Source organism: Gopherus flavomarginatus, chromosome 12 (genome assembly GCF_025201925.1).
Source record: "Gopherus flavomarginatus isolate rGopFla2 chromosome 12, rGopFla2.mat.asm, whole genome shotgun sequence".
Classification (NCBI taxonomy): Eukaryota; Metazoa; Chordata; order Testudines; family Testudinidae; genus Gopherus; species Gopherus flavomarginatus.
Genome location: NC_066628.1, coordinates 5,635,999 through 5,653,582, shown reverse-complemented (window position 1 = coordinate 5,653,582; position 17,584 = coordinate 5,635,999). Strand labels below are relative to the sequence as shown.

The window sequence follows — 17,584 nt, the reverse complement described above, 5'->3', positions numbered from 1 at the left end:
CTGTGTGATCATGGGCACATCCCTTAGCCACTCTGTGCCTCACTTTCCCCATCTGTAACAACTTTGGACTGAGGAGACAGGATTAGAATCCTGATTCTTCCAAGCCCAAACTCTCACATCTCTGTTTGACCCAATGGGGATCCTCTCCTGGTGGTGGGTCTAGTATAGTGTACACAGGGGCAGTCGCTAGGTGGCAACACATTCAGAGACACCCCCCCGTTCACACGCTACAATAGTTATATCATGCTGTCTGAAGAGGTAGCCCCCTACTCCACGCACACTGTAGCCTGCAGGTCTAGGCACAAAAACGGCCATACTGGGTCAGAGCAAAGGTCTATCTAGCCCAGTGTCCTGTCTGCTGACAGGGCCAATGCCAGGTGCCCCAGGGAGAATGAACAGAACAGTAAGCAGCAAGTGATCCATCCTGTCGCCCATTCCCAGCTCTGGCAAACAGAGGCCAGGGACACCATCCCTGCCCATCCTGGCTAATAGCCATTGATGGACCTATCCTCCATGAACTTATCTAGTTCTTTTTTGAACCCTGTTATAGTCTTGGCCTTCACAACATCTCTGGCAAAGAGTTCCACAGGTTAACTGGGCGTTGTGTGAAGAAATACTTCCTTTTGTTTGTTTTAAACCTGCTGCCTATTGATTTCATTGGGTGACCCCTGGCTCCAGTGTTCTGTGAAGGAGTAAATAACACATCCTTATTTACTTTCTCCACATCAGTCCTGATTTTATAGATCTCGGTCATATCCCCCCTTAGTCGTTTCTTTTCCAAGCTGAAAAGTCCCAGCCTTATCAATTTTGCCTCCTACAGAAGCTGTTCCATACCCCTAATCATTTTTGTTGCCCCTTTCTGAACCTTTTCCAATTCCTATGCATCTTTTTTGAAATGCGGTGACCACATCTGCCTGCAGTATTCAAGATGTGGGAGCACCATGAATTTATATAGGGACAATACGATAGAGGCATTTGCTAGTCAGGCATCCGTGTAAGTTAAGGCAAACCAGCCATGAACCAGTGCACCTCAAGGCCTGTCAGACAATAACTTAGCTCAATTAATAAAGGCATAAGTCCCAAAACGCCTTAGCATAAGCAGCGGTTGGGAGAGGTGGGCATGACGACCATTGATGAGGAGGAGGAAGATAATGACTAACATATTAGGTTGTTCTGCCAGATCGGTGTGAGTAGATAGATGCTCAGCCGCACATTCTGTCTTATCTTGGGCTGGAATGTTTGTCACTTGGCGACGTGTGTTAAAACGATTCCAAATACAGAAGGTTTTTTTTTTTTTTCTAAGTGTGAATGTTCCACCCCTGCACACCAGGCTTCCCAAGTGAACAGCAATTCTACTGGTCCAGGGCCCGATCTTGGACCAAGAACCTACCAAACTTCAGAGTGTTAACTGGGAATTCCTAAGGTCCTCAATATAATACATACACAAATCAGGACCCCAAGGACAACCACAACACACACACAAAGGCTTGTGTCTTCAAGCGACGCTATAAAAGCAGCTCATACATCACAGAGCAGGTTAGTTCCCCATCAGTTTTAATGGGTGATCCAACTTCCCCACCGACCCAGTGGCTCATTTTCCCAGAAGCCCGCGGGGCCCCGCCTCATTTCCATAAAAGCCAGCGCCATTAGAGATGAACAGGCTATACGTCCGTGACATCTGCCCACCGGGATGCACCTGGTTTGACAAACAGAAGCTGGTTCTGGGGTGGATCCTGCGGGAAATCCAAGCCCAGAGGCTGTTCAGTCTGAATTGCCCTCATGGTGGGGGGAGGGGGTGGCAGAGCCTGAGGGTCACGGCACCCCCTACAGGTAAGTGAGCCCTGCCCTGAGGTTAGAGGGGGACAAGGGATGTGCCATGCACCCAGACAGGGCAGTTTCCTTTGTCCCTCAGAAATTGGCTTGTTTGCGCTATGTGTGGCGCGACTGTGACGTGACCCCTGGTGGCCAAGGGAGAGCAGTCTGCACCTGTGCTCTGGTGCTTTGCACCCACAGTCCTGCTCTGCAGCACGAGTGACCCCCTGCAGCTGGCCCCCTACAGGCCTTCAAGACTCTTCGCATCTCAGTCACATTGATCCTCAGCATTAGAGTCCAGCCTGCGGCCTCCCGATCGCCTGGGTCCCTTCCACATCCAGCAGCGATGGATCCAGTTTGCCCAGAGGTGACTTATTCATCAGCAGCTGATGGAGACGTTCCCAGCCCTGCTGTCATGTGGCTGAAGCTCTCCAGGGCCTGATTCAGCTGCGTCAGCTCAGTCCGGAGAGAGGAAATCTACCAGGGAGGAGGGAGAGGGGAATCCAGATCTGATCAACGTAGTCACGTCCTCCATCGCTGACATGCCCCCCTCCCAACCCTGACATCCCCCCACCTCCAAATTCACCCGTCACTGGGATCAATACACACACACACACACACCCCCAGCGCTGGCCCAAGTCCCTCTCTCTCTCTCTTACATACAAAAGAAAAAGTTTGCCCAAGAAATTTTGAAAATTCAAAAATGGCTTTTCTTGGCCTTTTTGCCTGGTTTAAAATCAAATGTGTTAGTTTCTCCTTTCCCAAGATCTGTCTCAAGTGGTTTCTTTTTTTTAATCTGAGTCAGTTGAAATCACAGGGTGGGGTTAAAAAAAATGTGACTGGAAATATTTAAAAACAAATGGTTTTCAAAAAAAAAGAAAAGGAGGTGACTTTTGAAACTTGGGGAAAACAAAGAGAAAGGTTTTGATTAAAAATAATCAAAATTTTCAGGAAAAAAGTTTTGCTTAAACCCCCCCCCCCAAATATTCAAGAAATAATAAAATAATGATCAGAAAGGTGAAAATGTGAATGCAGGAAAAGGGTTTTTTTTCCCCCCATTGAATACATATTTTAAAAGCATTTCAACCAGACATAAAACCCACCAGCCACTGCCACCCCTCACCTTCTGCCGACACTCTGCCTGGGCTCTCGGTGAGACGTTCTCCTGATAGCCAGATGCCTGGGTCTGTGCCATGAGCGCTGAGATCTGCTGCTCCAGCTTCTTCTTACGGGATGCTAGCCTGGGGAGCTCCGTCTGGGGGTCAACCAGCCCCTGGAATTGTCAGGAAAGGATGGTAAGAAACGGCCAGGTGAAGAATAATACATGCATTAAGTGTGTGCGATCATGTTACCCTCTAGAGGTGACACTGGGTTTAACAGACCCTTCTGGGGATAGGACAGACACCCTGGTTAATGTGTGACCATATCATCCTCTAGAGGTGACAGTGGATATAGCATCCTGCTGCTGACACCACAGCTTAGTGGTGTGGGGAGAGGAGCCCTTTAGCCGAAAGGGCTTGAGGATGAGTTTTCAGGTCCCAGGTTCAATCCTGAAGTATGCCCCATTGTGGCAATACAGCCACAGTCCCGCTAGGGAAATAATATTTCCAAGGGATGTGGTGCAACCTCAAGTCAAGAGCCTAGTTAATCCCTTAGACAATGGGAACTGGAGCCTGAGTCGTCTCCTCTCCGGCTCCCCAGCAGGACATTCTTGACCGGCCCGGCGCCTTCTCCCCAGTTGGCCCCGATCTCTGAACACTGCTCCCCTATCTCCAAACGCAAGGTCCCAGGGACCAGTCTAGCCTGGGATCCTTCCCTGGCCTCTGCCACCCCAGATCAGAGCCACAGGTCCATCTAGCCCGGTATCCCACCTTCTGCGATGGCCAGAGGAAGCCATAACCTCTCCCACAATGCACCTCACTGAACAACACTATCCAGTGTTCTTTGTGAACCCCCACCCCCTCCACCCCAACCTGCCCTGATGTCTGAAGTTTGCATCTGGCTCTTACCTGAAGGTCCAGATAGACCTCAGTGTGGTTGTTCACTCTTCCCCGCACCCAACCCACAGGAGGCTCCGCCCCCTTGGAGGAGGGGCAAAGCTCCAGAGAGCCGGCCAGGGACAGGGTTTGCAGGGGCTCTCTGTACTCCTCGTACACCCTGTGGGCAACTGGCTCTGAGCACATCACGTAGACTGTAGGGACAGAGAGAGCCCATAAGCCAATGGGACAGGGCAGCCCTCTCAGGGCATGCTGGGAATTGTAGTGCTGATTGGCCATACCCACCATGTTGAAAGGACCAAACGGGTAGAGCCAGGTTGGTGGCCAATGTGGTAAGGTTGCCCTCCCAGTGTATGCTGGGGAATTGCTGTCTCCCCCAGTGGGGCACAGCCACCATCTTAGCCATATAGGGCAACCACACAAGATAAGGCTAGAACCAAAGGAGCAAAGGCTCCCCCTCCCAGTGCATTCTGGGAACTGTAGTCCCCCATAGGCCACACCTATCACATCAGGTAGACATGGTGGTGCTAGTGCCAGCATGGCAGCCAATGGGGTGAGGCTGCTCTCCCAGTGCATGCTGGGAATTGCAGTCCCCAATGGGCTGCACCCTCACATGTCCTGTAAGGACAAGGCAATTTAGCTGTGTTCCTAAACACACAGCCCAGGTGGCACTAACCAGTGCCTGTCATTGGCAAGCTCAGCACAGAGGCCATGGGGCATGAACTCTCTCCTGCCCCTACGGCCAGGGATCCCTCTGCTCACCAGGCGGCCGGGCTCTCGTCAGCCGGTAGGTCACCCTCAGAGTGCGCACCGTCCGCACCACTTCCTGCACCAGCAGGAAGTCATCTTCCTCCGCGGGGCGACACCAATGGGCCTGCAGCGAAGAGAAGGGAATTCAGTGGTTTCCGACCGGCCCCACCAGGAAGCAGCGCTGCCTAAGGCTGCTTCCCCCAGGTCCTACTGGAGTCCAGGGCTGACTGTTCATGAGCAACCCTACAACAACAACCCAGCACCTCTCACCCCCAAAGCGCTCTCTCCTGCTGTTAAAGTCCAGGAGTTTATGGTCAACCCTACAGCAACAACCCAGCCTTGGCTCCTACTTCTGTGGATCTACACGTGCCTGGCAACTTCACAATAACCAACCAGGGCCAGCTCATACCTCTGTGGATCTACTGAGAGTAAATATCAAGTGTTACATGCAACCCTACAAAACCAAACCAGGTGTTTCGCCCCCACGCCCAAACTCCCCAACCTCTTTGTACCTATTGCTAGCAAAGCCCAGGGTGTATTATCAACCCTCCAGTAACAACCTCCCCACCTCCTATTACCATCTCTGTCAATCTACTGCTAGCAAAGACCATGGGTTTATAACCAAAGCTACAGTAACAAACCAGTGACCTCTCACTTGTGATGCTGTTGTTAATTATTGTATTACGGTAACACAGAAAAGCCCCACCTGAGATCAGGGCTCTGTTGTGCTGAGTGCTGCTCAGACACACAGGAAGAGACAGTCCCTGCCCCAGCTGAGATCAGGGCCCCGTTGTGCCAGGCACTGCACAGACACACAGCGAGAGACAGTCTCTGCCCCACAGAGCTCATTGTCTACCAGACGAGGGAAGACTTATTAATTATTATTCCTGTTTCACAGAAGCCCAGAAAGGTTCAGCGACTTGCCCACAATGACACAGGCAGGCAGTGGCAGGGCTGGGAACTTAACTCATCCTGGAGATCCCAATCCCCTCTCCACTGAGGCACCCCTTCCTGTTCAGAACCCCAAGCTCACCCACCAGCTTCCCAGCACTAGGGTATCCAGCCACGCAGATGCTGGGAGCAGAGTCCCCATTCGGCTTAGGGAGCCGCTGCCACAGCTCCTCCGTCAGGTAGGGCATGAAGGGCGAGAGGAGGCGCAGGCCCAGGTCGGCACAGCTGAGGAGCGTCTGGCGGGTCTGTAGGATCCGGGATTGATCCCTGCTCTGCAACACGGGCTTCACCGACTCCTGCCAAGGGAGGGAGAGGCCATATACCAGGGTGATGATAGCTTAGGTAGATAGGTTGTGTTGGATAGATTGGTTAGTTACATTGGGTTAGATAGGTTGGGCTGGGTTGGACATGATGGGTTGGACATGACGGGTTGAGCTGTGCCGGACGGACAGTTGGATGGATATGATGGGTTGGGCTGGGTTGGACGGATGGTTGGATGCGATGGGTTAGGCTGGGTTGGACGGACGGTTGGATGGATATGACAGTTGGGCTGGGTTGGACGGACAGTTGGACGGATGCGATGGTTAGGCTGGATACGTTGGGTTGGGTATGTTAGAAAGTTGGGTGGAAGACTGGATGATGGGTTGGAAGGATAAACAAAGGAGGGTTGTAGATGGGACCAAGACACTGGGACATCTCATTTGGTATTCCCCCTCCCCCCAGGTCTAGCTGTACCCCTCAGTCCTGACCCGCAGGCCCCCCAGACCCGTCAATCCTGATCTGCTTCTTCTTGAGCATATATTTTTATAAACAGGCAGAAACAGGGGCTAGGGCAGGATTCCCACCCAGGCCAGAGGAGAACTGACACTCACCAAGTAGATGTCGCAGAAGTTGTGCAGCCAGAAGTGGTGGATGGTGGATGTGACCAAATGCAGCTCGTACTCCCCGAACCGCTGACTGCAGTCTGCTGCAGTGTGGTAGAGACGACTAAGGATCCATCGGTCCATGGGGGAGCTGGGGCAGACCTGGGGGGGGATGGAGGATTGACTCCAGCCCTAGTTATAGAAATCTCTGGGGCTCATTGCTGCTTTCCTGCAATACCACCCAAGCCCAGAATAGGGCACCACATAGACCCAGTATTTCCCCACCTCCCTGCCATACACCTTGTCCCCAGCACAGCATGTCAGATACATCCATGTTCACTCATTATACTACCCCCTGCAATACCACATGTGCCCAGCAGAAGGAGCCATTGATACCCAGTGCCCCCTCCTCTCGATTATATTGCCCCCTGCAGTTCCACCCAAAGCCAGCAGAGGAAACCAATGCTGTTCATAACCCCTCCCCACTCCCGAAACACCCCATTACCTCCTCCGGGGTCTGTGGGGCAAACCCCTCTACCAGGGCCCCCAGAGTGAATCGGACGGCGTTCCACACCTTGTTGCAGAAGTGCCGGGAGCTCAGCACCGTGGCCACATCCAGGCTAATGTCATCCCCTGGAGGCAAAGTAGAGAAATAGGGAAAGGTTCCGGGCCCAGCCAGTGCCCTGCCCTGGGGCTGGATCAGAGCTTGGGACCTTTCCCCTCTAAGGGGCACAGGCCCCATGTCCCTTTCCCTGAGCGACCCAGTGCCCTGCCCTGGGGCTGGATCAGAGCCAGCACCCCCCAGAGGGGGAAGGTCCCATGTCCCATTCCCCGCACCCCTGAGCCAGCCAGTCCCACACCTTGGGGTTGGATCAGAGCCTGTGCCCCCTAGAGGTGAAAGGCCCCATGTCCCTTTCCCTGAGCAAGCCAGTTTCCCCACCCAAGGCAGAGTCAGAGCTAGCACCCCCTAGAGGGGAAAGGCACTTGCTCTCACCTTGGACCCGATGGCAGCACAGCGCGAATCTCAGGGCATCGGTGCCGCATTCGGGGATCCCCTGGGGGAAGTCTCGTCTCTGGAATGGAAGAGTAATGATATGAAGGGGAGGAGCTGAATGAAGGGAATGGGGGAGGGGGTCAGTGGGGCAGGACCAGGGAGGGGAAGGATCCACCTGTCCCTCCATAGCGATGGCCGCCTCTCGGAGGTCCAGGTTCCCATCTCGCAGCCTCCCCTGCAAATCCTGCAATGGAGGAGAGAACCTTAATCACTGGCAGGCATGACAGGGAGGCATGTGTTTTTGTAGGGTCTCCGGTGAGCGCAAGCCAGTTTGTTATTGTAGGGTCTCCTGGAGCTTGCAGTTTGTGTTGTTTGGGGTTGGTTTTTTTTTCTTTTTGGAATGGTAGGGTTTCACTGGGATAGCGAGGAGAGATATGCAGGGGCCAGTTGTTGTAGGGTCGCTCTTGGCATGGCAGGGTGGAAAGGGATGGGAGGGAGGGAGGAGTGCAGGGCCCTATTTGTCATTGCAGGGTCTCTCTGGGGGTGGGATGCTGGGTCCAGTTTGTTATAGTAAGGTGTCTCAGAGTGGGAAAGAGATGAAAGGCCTTGTTATTGTCGGGTCTCTCTTGAGGGGGATGGGGAATTCAGGGTCCAGTTTGTTACTGAAGGGACCTTCAGGGTTGGGGGAGAGATGCAGGGCCCTGTTTGTTATTGCAGGGTCTCTCGGGGTCGGGGAAGAGACTTAGGGCCCAGTTTATTGTTGCAGGGTCTCTCTGGAGCTATGCTGGAATGCAGCAGGGGCCAGTTTGCCATTGTAGGGTCTCTTGGGGAGGGAGGGGGGTATGGTACCTGCAGGGAAGCCCCATGAATGACGTCCAGTGGGTCTACGACATTCCCCAGAGATTTACTCATCTTCCGGCCATGAGCATCGCGTACCAGGGAGTGCAGGAAAACCTGGAAAGAGAGAACCGCAGATCCCATTATCCCAGCCCTGGGTCCCTCCACCACAGCTCTGCCGGCACCCCTCAATCCCAACTCACAGCCCCCGTTATCTCAGCCCAGGGCTCTCCCTGCCCCACACACCTGGGAGAACGGCAGCTCTCCAGTCAGCTGCTCTCCCAGCATCACCATCCGAGCCACCCAGAAGAAGAGCAGGTCGCTGCCTGTCTCCAAGAGGCTGTTGGGATAGAAATCCTGGAGGTTTCCAACCTGCAGTCAAGGAAGAGAAGGAGTGAGTCAACCCTGAGCAGGCAATGGGCCCATCCAGCCTGGCATCCCACCTGTCCCCTTTGCTCTCTGTGTTGCTCACCTTACGGGGCCAGCCCAGCGCCGCGAAGGGGAAGAGAGCAGAAGAGAACCAGGTATCCAGGACATCAGCATCTGGAGACACAAACAGAGCATTGGCTGATGAGCCACTTGGTAAGTTAGCAAAAGAGGCAGCACGCAGAGGACCCTGCAATAATAAATGACTTCCACAGGATTGGGTATTTTCCTTTATCTCTGCATGGTCTCGTCTGCCTCCTTTACGGTAGAGCACTACCCCAATTTCCCTGGGTCTGAAACAAGTGGGGGTCACTACAAGAAACAACTCCGGGGTTATTTGCCCTCAGGAGCACCCCCAAACTTACAGGGCATTCCCCTGATTCCAGAATGGGGACGCCAAGGCCTGCTCTGGTGTAAGCCAAGTATTCTGGGTAACAGCCTATGCAAAAATAGTTGAAATTTTGTGTATTCCACTTCAACCACCAAAAGCAGGTCCTGAAGCAGACAGGGGTGAAAAGTGAGGGCACGCAAGGAGTGAGAAGCTCTGGGGCGTTGCCCCGTTTGTTACTTGAGGCTTTACCCCCTCCTTTCTTGCCGGAGTCACCCCCTAGAAGCCCTTTCTCTTCACCTCTCACCAGCTCCACTTCCTCTTCCGGTCTCTTCAAAATCCCTGATGCTTTTCTGCGGGCTTCCGCCTCTGTCCTGCCCACCACCCACAATGCATCACTTCCATCCTGTTAATAAACAGATGACAAGAGATGCAAGTAAGTTAGCTGAAGTGCCCCCTGTTGAGTAGCCAGGAGCTCCCCCAACAGCCAGCATCCCTGCCCCACTCCCCTCAGTGCCCCCTGCTGGGAGAGGCTGGGGCTGGCATAGCCAGGAGCTCCCCCTAACAACCAATAACATTTCAGATAAGCAAATAGCTCACCTTGCCTAAGTCACATGATCCTGAGACAGAGACCTGATAGGCTGGAATCTGATGGCCCCACCACAGCTGTCGGGAAATGCACCAATCACTACAATAAAGCAAAGAATAAAGCCAGTAAGATTATTTCGTTTAATGCCAGTTCCCCAGTTAGCCACAAGGGGCAATAGAGAGCCATTCCAGATTGAGCTAAGGAGCCAGCCTTCCCTTGGAATTGTTGACGTGCCAGCTTGTGAACAACCCTACAATAACAAACTAGACAAAGATTGATCCTGCTCCAGAAAGGAGAGGGGTGGCGCCTGGGAGTCAGGACTCCTGGGTTCTATCCCAGGATTGGGAGGGGAGATGGAGGGGCTGAGATTCAGGATTCTTGGGTTCTCTCCCCACTCAGGGAGAGGAATGGGGTCTAGTGGGTTACAGCAGGTAGGGCTGGACACCAGGACTCCTAGGTTCTATCTGCAGCTCTGGAGGGGGAGGAGGATCTAATGACAGAGTGGGGCAGAACTCCCCTCACCTGATGTTTGACAGCCACGTCCTCCAGTTCTTCTCATGAAATTCTGGAGTGAGTTTCAGACGCCCTGACTCCACAGCCTGAGGAGCGAGACAGAGACTGATGAGCTAACCTGTCTTGGACAGCAGAACCTCTAAAAGGGCAGACAGACTAAGCTGCACTACACCCCCAGAACTAGGGAAGTTCTCAGGAGAGAATTCTGTATCCCACTACTGCCATCAAACACCACCAGGAGATTCTTATGTAACTCCCACCCAGAGCAAGATTAACTCTTACAGCCTATGCTTCAGGGATTTGTGCAGTTCAAGATGGAGGCACCATCACAGCTTAAATCAAGGTCAGGTGAACTAGTGGTTAAAGCAGCAGAGGGCTGGCAGTCAGGACTCCCTGTGCTGAGCGGTGGCCATGCGGGAGCTGCCATTAGGGGATTCCCTCACCTCCAGGGCTCTCTGGGCCATTCCCTCACACCGGAGAAACCACTGGCTTTTCAGCAGGTTCTCAACCACGTCCCCAGAGCGACTGTGCAATGGAAAAAGAGAAATAGATTTATTTGTAATATCCTGGAACTTCCTACCCACTCCCTGCAGCACGCGTCCCCTAGTGCCACACTGGGGCATTGGGGCTAATACTGACAGCAAGGGGAGAGTGCCCCCTACGGAACCCCCCCCTCACTCCACAGTACCATCCTCCATCGGCAAGGGGGGGGTACTACCTGCAGAGGGGCAGCGCCATGGCATGATCCTTCATACCCCGGTACAGGCCTCTCTCCTTCAAGGCAGACACCACCTTCTCGCGAGCCACAAAGCGATTCAGGCCCTACGAAGGAACAGAGCAGTAGGCGTAAAACAGAGGGGCTGTGGGTTGGGACTGAGGGGCACAAGAAGAGCTGAAAGGGGGGAGTCCAGGGTTGGGACAGCAGGGGGCTGTGGGTCAGGACTGAGGAGGGTCATTACCTGGAGCCAGTCTCCACACTCAGCTGTCATGGCCCCATCCTCCCCGATCACAGAAACCAGGGGAAGCCCATGGTGCTTGCCCAGTTCGTAGTCAGCATGGCTGTGTGCCGGCGTCACCTTCACAGCTCCTGCAGTGGGCGTGGTGGAGAGGAAAGAACCTCTGAGACCTGGATCCCACTCCTGACACCAACTGGATCCCACCACACCAATACAGCCACCATCCAACCAGTGCCAAACTCGGAGACATGACGGGGCTGAGGGGCCTGGTGCTTACCTGTGCCCAGGTCTCGCTCCACTAGGGGGTCCGTGATGATGGCCAGGAGGCGCCCAGAGAATGGGTGCCGGAGCTGCTTGCCATGCAGGTGCTGTCAAAATAAAAGAGGAGAATCAAAGCCAAGATCCATTATGCCCCGACACTTCCAGTGACCCCCCACTTTAAACTCCAAGGATACTTCACCCCCCAACTCCACGGCAATGACCCTCTCTTCTCCTCCAGAGCCCGCCCCGACCCCAGAGACGACAGTCTCCATGACGATGAACTTCATCTCCATAGTGATGACTCTGCCTTCCTCCCCATGAGACCACAGCCCCTTCTCCACAGCCATGCGCCCCCTCCTCCCCCCAAGAGACCACGCCCCTGTCTCTCAGGAGACACCAATCTGTCTCCATGGAGATGACGGTTCACCTTTCCGTCCATGAGACCCAAGCCCTGTCGCCATGGAGAGGATGCCGCCTTCCCCCCAAAACCCCGCCCCCTTCTCCAAGGAGACAACTTATTCTCCTTTGCCCCAAAGTGGCTCCACCCTGTCTCCATGGAGATGACCTCTCACCTGCGAGACGCCCTGCCCCCTTCATCCCAGACATGCCCCCCTCTCTGCCCCTTACCGTGAACCGTGGGTCGTCGGGATGGACGGCCACAGCCACGTCCCCGAGCATCGTCTCCGGGCGGGTGGTAGCCACGGGGAGCTCCTCGTCTTCCCCGACACAGAGACAGGGCAAGGGAGAGACAGAAAGAGGGTGACCTTATGGGGTTGGATTTTTACCATGGGAAAAAAAAAAACAAAACCCACAGCCACCTCTGGGGTGGGGTCCCTGGGGAAGAGTCACACAGCGACACAGCACAGGGATCGCTCACCCAGCGCTGAAATGCAGCCATCTCTGGGGTGGGGCAGCTGGGGAACAGCCCCACAGCACGAGGATTGCTCACTCAGCACTGAGATGCAGCCACCCCTGGGGTGGGGTCGCTGGGGAAGAGTCACACAGCGACACAGCACAGGAATTGCTCACCCAACGCTGAAATGCAGCCATCTCTGGGGTGGTGCAGCTGGGGAACAGCCCCACAGCACATGGATCGCTCACCCAGCACTGAGATGCAGCCACCCCTGGGGTGGGGTCGCTGGGGAACACCTGCCATCCCCACCTGTACTGAGCTTGGGAACTCACCTTCCTGTCCATCCACTTTGTAGGCAAAGGTGAACATCAATCCAAAGGGCACCGGGGCCGGGCAGCCGGGCACAGGGAGCACAGTCCGACCGCGGAGCTGCTGGATCTCCACCTGCCGGGGAGAGACTATGTCACGAGACTTGGGGGGAGGAGGGGGGAAAAACACTGCTCTCCTCCAACTACAGCCCTCCAAGATACAACCCACCTCCAATCCCCCGCGTTGCCCCTCACTCACCTCCACGTCGGAGATGGCAGAGCGCAAGGCGCACGACCAGTTCACCAGGCGCTGCTCGCGGTACACCAGCCCGTCCTTGTGCAATCGCACGAATGCCTCTGCCACAGCCGCTGAGAACCCCTGTGTGGGTGAAGGGAATGGCATTCGCTTGGGCATGTCCCAGGACCAACCAAAGAGACCCCACTCCCCTCCCAGAACTGGGGAGAGAACCCAGGAGTCCTGACCCCAGCCAGCTGTGCTCTGACCACTACATCCCACGAGTCCTGGATCATGAACAGTCACATCTTTGCACATCAGACACTCACGGGATCCATGGTGAAGCAGACTCGGTCCCAATCCAGAGATGCCCCCAGAGCTTTGAGCTGTCGGAAAATCTCGTCTCCTTTCCTGATCAGAGAAATAGACATTGATTTACTGCACTGACTGCCAGGGGACAGTGCCAGCCCCCTGCCTGCAGCACAGCGCCCCCTAGCGCCACACAGGGGCCCTTGCACCCCCCCCACCCCACCCCACTAAGCCCCTGTCTCGCTCTCTGAAGCCCAGCACCTCTTATTGCCCCCGCAAAGCCCAGCACTGACTCAGGCTGGTGATGCCACAGCTGCACTCACTTCTCTTTCCATTTCCAGACTTCGGCCAGGAATTCCCCTCGCGTCAGGTCCTGCCGCAGGGCGCCCCGCTCCTTCCAGAGCTTGCGCTCCACGACTGCCTGCCGGGGGAGAAGGGAGAGTGAACAGAGAGAGGGACACACACACACACACACACACAACGAGACCCCCCAGCTGCCTTACCCCAGAGGTGGCAGCATTTCAGTGCTACAAGAGCCATCCCTGTGCAGCGTTGCTGGGAACGGTTCCCCCCAGCTGCCTCACCCCAGAGGTGGCTGCATTTCAGCACCATGTGCAGTGTTGATTCCCTCCAGCACACACCCACTATAGCCCAGCCTATACTTAGAATTTCAGCTGACCTAGCTCCATCACTCAGGGGTGGAAAAATCCCACGATCTGGAGCCCTGTAGCTCTGCTGACCTGACCCCTCATTCCGGCAGATTAATGCTTCCATCAGCCCTCTCTGCGGCTACTCTCCGGCAGTGTATGTGCACCAGGACCCTTTCCCCTCTGGTCTCACCTGAGTGGCGATTCCTGCATGATCCGATCCCGGCACCCACACCACCTGGCAGCCCTGCATCCTGCGCCTGCAACACAAGTAGAACCACCAGCCGGGCCCTGTGTGCCACAACCCGCCCCACCCCCGAGCCAGCCAGTCCCTTGCCCCAGGGCCAGAGGGGAAATGCCCCACAGCCCATTCTCCACTCCTCTGAGCCCCTACTCACCATCGCACCAGTGAGTCCTCGATGGCTACTGTGAGGGCATGGCCCAGGTGCAGGGACCCAGTGACGTTGGGCGGGGGAATGCAGAGGGAGAAGGTTTCTGGTTTCCTATGGGGCTGCTGGTTCTGAGACAGAGAGAGAGGGTGTTTTAACCAGCACAGCCCCCCCTACTGCACTGCTGGGGCCAGCACTGTGAGGGGGGAGCGCCCCCTGCTGAGACCCCTGCCCCGCTCCCCGCAGCACAGCGCCCCCTAGTGCAGCTTTGAGCCCTATCACCACCCATGTCAAGGGTGAGACTCTGATTCCGTGGGATGTTTTTACCTGATATTCAGGTTTGAAGAATCCTTCCTTCTCCCACCACGCGTACCACGCGGCTTCCACGTAGCGGGGGCTGTAAGCAGCTGGCAGGGGCACGGAAGTGTCTAGGGAGAGACCCAGCATACGGTTAGCCACAAACAGAGAGGCCCCTAACAAAGTCTCTATAGGGTGGGGGCAGTGTCTGGCCTAGGGATTGGAGAGACACAGCGAGGCTACGGATGGATGGACCCTGCACAGAACGCTCTCATGCCAGCTGTGAGGCAGAGGGGTGCATGAGGGGTTACATTTTCCCATCATACCTTTCTTCTGACCGGCGGCCGTTGGGATGTCATATAGAACCACGTCTTTCGGAGCCCACGCCTTAGCCTGCCCCCGAGGTACCTGGGGAAAACAACAAACACACCCAAGAGGATGCTGGGATATGAACCACGCTTCATACTGGGGACGATTGCATAGATCTGGCTTTGCAACGCTACAGAATAACAGATATTTAATCTGTGTCATTTATCATACAGAAGATTGGGGTGGGATCGCACTGAAATGAAATGCAGCCACCTCTGGGGTGAGGCAGCTAGGTAACAGCCCCCAGCAACACGGCACAGGGATTGACCTTGTAGCACTGAAATGCAGCCACCTCTGGGGTGGAGCTGCTAGGGGAAAACAGTCCACAGCAACACTGTACAGGGATTCCTCTTGCAGTGCTGAAATGCAGCCACTTCTGGGGTGGGGCAGCTGCATAGAGAGCGCACAGCAACTCTGGAAATCAGGGTCACAGAAAAGGAAAAATAAGATCCTCCCTAGGAATTAAAAAGGGCTATTTAGTTTCACCAGAGACAGGGCATTGGGGTCAGCACTGACAGCCAGGAGAGAGCACCGCCTACCTCCTGCATCCGGGCAACTCCGGCTTCAATGGACTCCAGCCTCTCATGCTGCCTTCTCCGTTTCTCTGCCTTGTTCTTGAGCTGGGTCATTTTCTGCCCCAGCCCCTCGGGGTCAGATTTGCTAGCCTGGGAGGACGTTCTCCGCCCGCAAGGGATGTGCCGGGGCCCAGCCTGGAGCAGCAGCTGGCGGAGGGAGCTCAGAGTCCGACCAGTGCCGGATCCAATCCAGTTTGGTGCCATGTCTGGGGGCGGGTGGTTCTGATTGCCAGCTGGATAAAGGGGGAGTCCCCGTCTCCTGGCAGCTCACACCCTACACCGATGCTGGCACGGGGGTGGCATGGTGCTGGGGAAGGCGACAAGACTTGAGACACAGGGACTGGAGCTATCTGCCTCCAGTGGTCTGGATCCCCACTCCCTCCCGAGGTGGGGAGAGAACCCAGGAGTCCTGGCTCCCAGTCCCCCTGCTCTAACCCACCAGACCCCACTCCCCTCCCCGAGCTGGGGAGAACCCAGGAGTCCTGGCTCCTAGCCCCCCTGCTCTAACCCACCAGACCCCACTCCCCTCCCCGAGCTGGGGAGAACCCAGGAGTCCTGGCTCCCAGCCCCCTGCTCTAACCCGCCAGCCCCCACTCCCCTCCCCAAGCTGGGGAGAACCCAGGAGTCCTGGCTCCCAGCCCCCCTCCCGCTCTAACCCACCAGACCCCACTCCCCTCCCCGAGCTGGGGAGAGAACCCAGGAGTCCTGGCTCCCAGCACCCTGCTCTAACCCACCAGGCCCCACTCCCCTCCCCGAGCTGGGGAGAACCCAGGAGTCCTGGCTCCCGTCCCTCCTCCCGCTCTCACCCACCAGACCCCACTCCCCTCCCCGAGCTGGGGAGAACCCAGGCGTCCTGGCTCCCGTCCCTCCTCCCGCTTTAACCCACCAGACCCCACTCCCCTCCCCGAGCTGGGGAGAACCCAGGAGTCCTGGCTCCCAGCCCCCCTCCCGCTCTAACCCACCAGACCCCACTCCCCTCCCCGAGCTGGGGAGAACCCAGGAGTCCTGGCTCCCAGCCCCCTGCTCTAACTCACCAGACCCCACTCCCCTCCCTGAGCTCTGGCTCCCAGCCCCCTGCTCTAACCCGCCAGCCCCCACTCCCCTCCCCGAGCTGGGGAGAACCCAGGAGTCCTGGCTCCCGTCCCTCCTCCCGCTCTAACCCACCAGCCCCCACTCCCCTCCCCGGGCTGGGGAGAACCCAGGAGTCCTGGCTCCCGTCCCTCCTCCCGCTCTAACCCACCAGACCCCACTCCCCTCCCCGAGCTGGGGAGAACCCAGGAGTCCTGGCTCCCAGCCCCCTGCTCTAACTCACCAGACCCCACTCCCCTGCCCGAGCTGGGGAGAGAACCCAGGAGTCCTGGCTCCCAGCACCCTGCTCTAACCCACCAGACCCCACTCCCCTCCCCGAGCTGGGGAGAACCCAGGAGTCCTGGCTCCCGTCCCTCCTCCCGCTCTAACCCACCAGACCCCACTCCCCTCCCCGAGCTGGGGAGAATGCAGGAGTCCTGGCTCCCAGCCTCCCTGCTCTAACCCACCAGCCCCCACTCCCCTCCCCGAGCTGGGGAGAATCCAGGAGTCCTGGCTCCCGTCCCTCCTCCCGCTCTAACCCACCAGACCCCACTCCCCTCCCCGAGCTGGGGAGAGAACCCAGGAGTCCTGGCTCCTAGCCCCCCTGCTCTAACCCACCAGACCCCACTCCCCTCCCCGAGCTGGGGAGAATCCAGGAGTCCTGGCTCCCGTCCCTCCTCCCGCTCTAACCCACCAGACCCCACTCCCCTCCCCGAGGTGGGGAGAACCCAGGAGTCCTGGCTCCCAGCCCCCTGCTCTAACCCAGCAGACCCCACTCCCCTCCCCGAGCTGGGGAGAACCCAGGAGTCCTGGCTCCCAGCCCCCCTCCCGCTCTAACCCACCAGACCCCACTCCCCTCCCCGAGCTGGGGAGAGAACCCAGGAGTCCTGGCTCCCAGCCCCCCTCCCGCTCTAACCCAGCAGACCCCACCCCACTCCCCCCCCCGAGCTGGGGAGAGAACCCAGGAGTCCTGGCTCCCAGCCCCCTGCTCTAACCCACCAGACCCCACTCCCCTCCCCGAGCTGGGGAGAGAACCCAGGAGTCCTGGTTCCCAGCCCCCTGCTCTAACCACCAGCCCCCACTCCCCTCCCCGAGCTGGGGAGAACCCAGGAGTCCTGGTTCCCGCCCCCCGTCCTCACGTTGCAACTCCGCAGCTTCCAGCCCCGCGACCCCCGGCCCGGCAATTGTGACCTCACCCGCGCCCGCCAATCAGCGGAGAAAGGCGGAGCCCAGGCGCTGTGCTCGTTTCCTCCCCCC

The 17,584-nt window shown here is 56.8% G+C and overlaps 1 protein-coding gene across 6 annotated transcripts; it reads right to left on the bottom strand.

Moving 5' to 3' along the window:
* Window positions 1-1,537: 1,537 nt before the first annotated feature.
* VARS2 (valyl-tRNA synthetase 2, mitochondrial) lies at window positions 1,538-17,542 on the bottom strand. 6 transcript variants are annotated; one of them, XM_050919493.1, is made up of 30 exons: window positions 17,524-17,542; window positions 15,224-15,566; window positions 14,642-14,723; window positions 14,346-14,446; window positions 14,028-14,149; window positions 13,823-13,889; window positions 13,306-13,403; window positions 13,003-13,084; window positions 12,698-12,817; window positions 12,463-12,574; window positions 11,905-11,993; window positions 11,294-11,384; window positions 11,020-11,147; window positions 10,779-10,882; window positions 10,504-10,585; window positions 10,070-10,146; window positions 9,559-9,646; window positions 9,259-9,364; window positions 8,677-8,747; window positions 8,451-8,576; window positions 8,217-8,321; window positions 7,543-7,611; window positions 7,368-7,446; window positions 6,879-7,006; window positions 6,383-6,535; window positions 5,597-5,806; window positions 4,572-4,683; window positions 3,822-4,003; window positions 2,936-3,085; window positions 1,538-2,289 (listed from the first exon to the last, which is right to left on the bottom strand). In XM_050919493.1, exons 2-30 carry the CDS (start codon window positions 15,461-15,463, stop codon window positions 2,185-2,187), a joined length of 3,279 nt encoding a protein of 1,092 aa, XP_050775450.1. In that variant the 5' UTR covers window positions 15,464-15,566; window positions 17,524-17,542; the 3' UTR covers window positions 1,538-2,184. The 6 variants fall into 6 exon arrangements, 4 of the variants coding, with proteins under 4 accessions (XP_050775450.1, XP_050775449.1, XP_050775448.1 ...); XM_050919492.1 differs by having other exon boundaries at window positions 17,467-17,529; XM_050919491.1 differs by lacking the exon at window positions 17,524-17,542 and having other exon boundaries at window positions 15,224-15,653.
* Window positions 17,543-17,584: the final 42 nt, after the last annotated feature.

Bases quoted from the DNA above. Each gene is read 5' to 3' on its own strand.
- VARS2 (XM_050919493.1), bottom strand. From the start codon at position 15,463: ATGGCACCAAACTGGATTGGATCCGGCACTGGTCGGACTCTGAGCTCC. The intron at 14,150-14,345 runs GTAAAAACATCC...TCTCTGTCTCAG, and splicing joins TCTTCAAACCTGAATATCAG to AACCAGCAGCCCCATAGGAA. The intron at 7,007-7,367 runs GTGAGAGCAAGT...CTTTGCCTCCAG, and splicing joins GTGCTGCCATCGGGTCCAAG to GGGATGACATTAGCCTGGAT.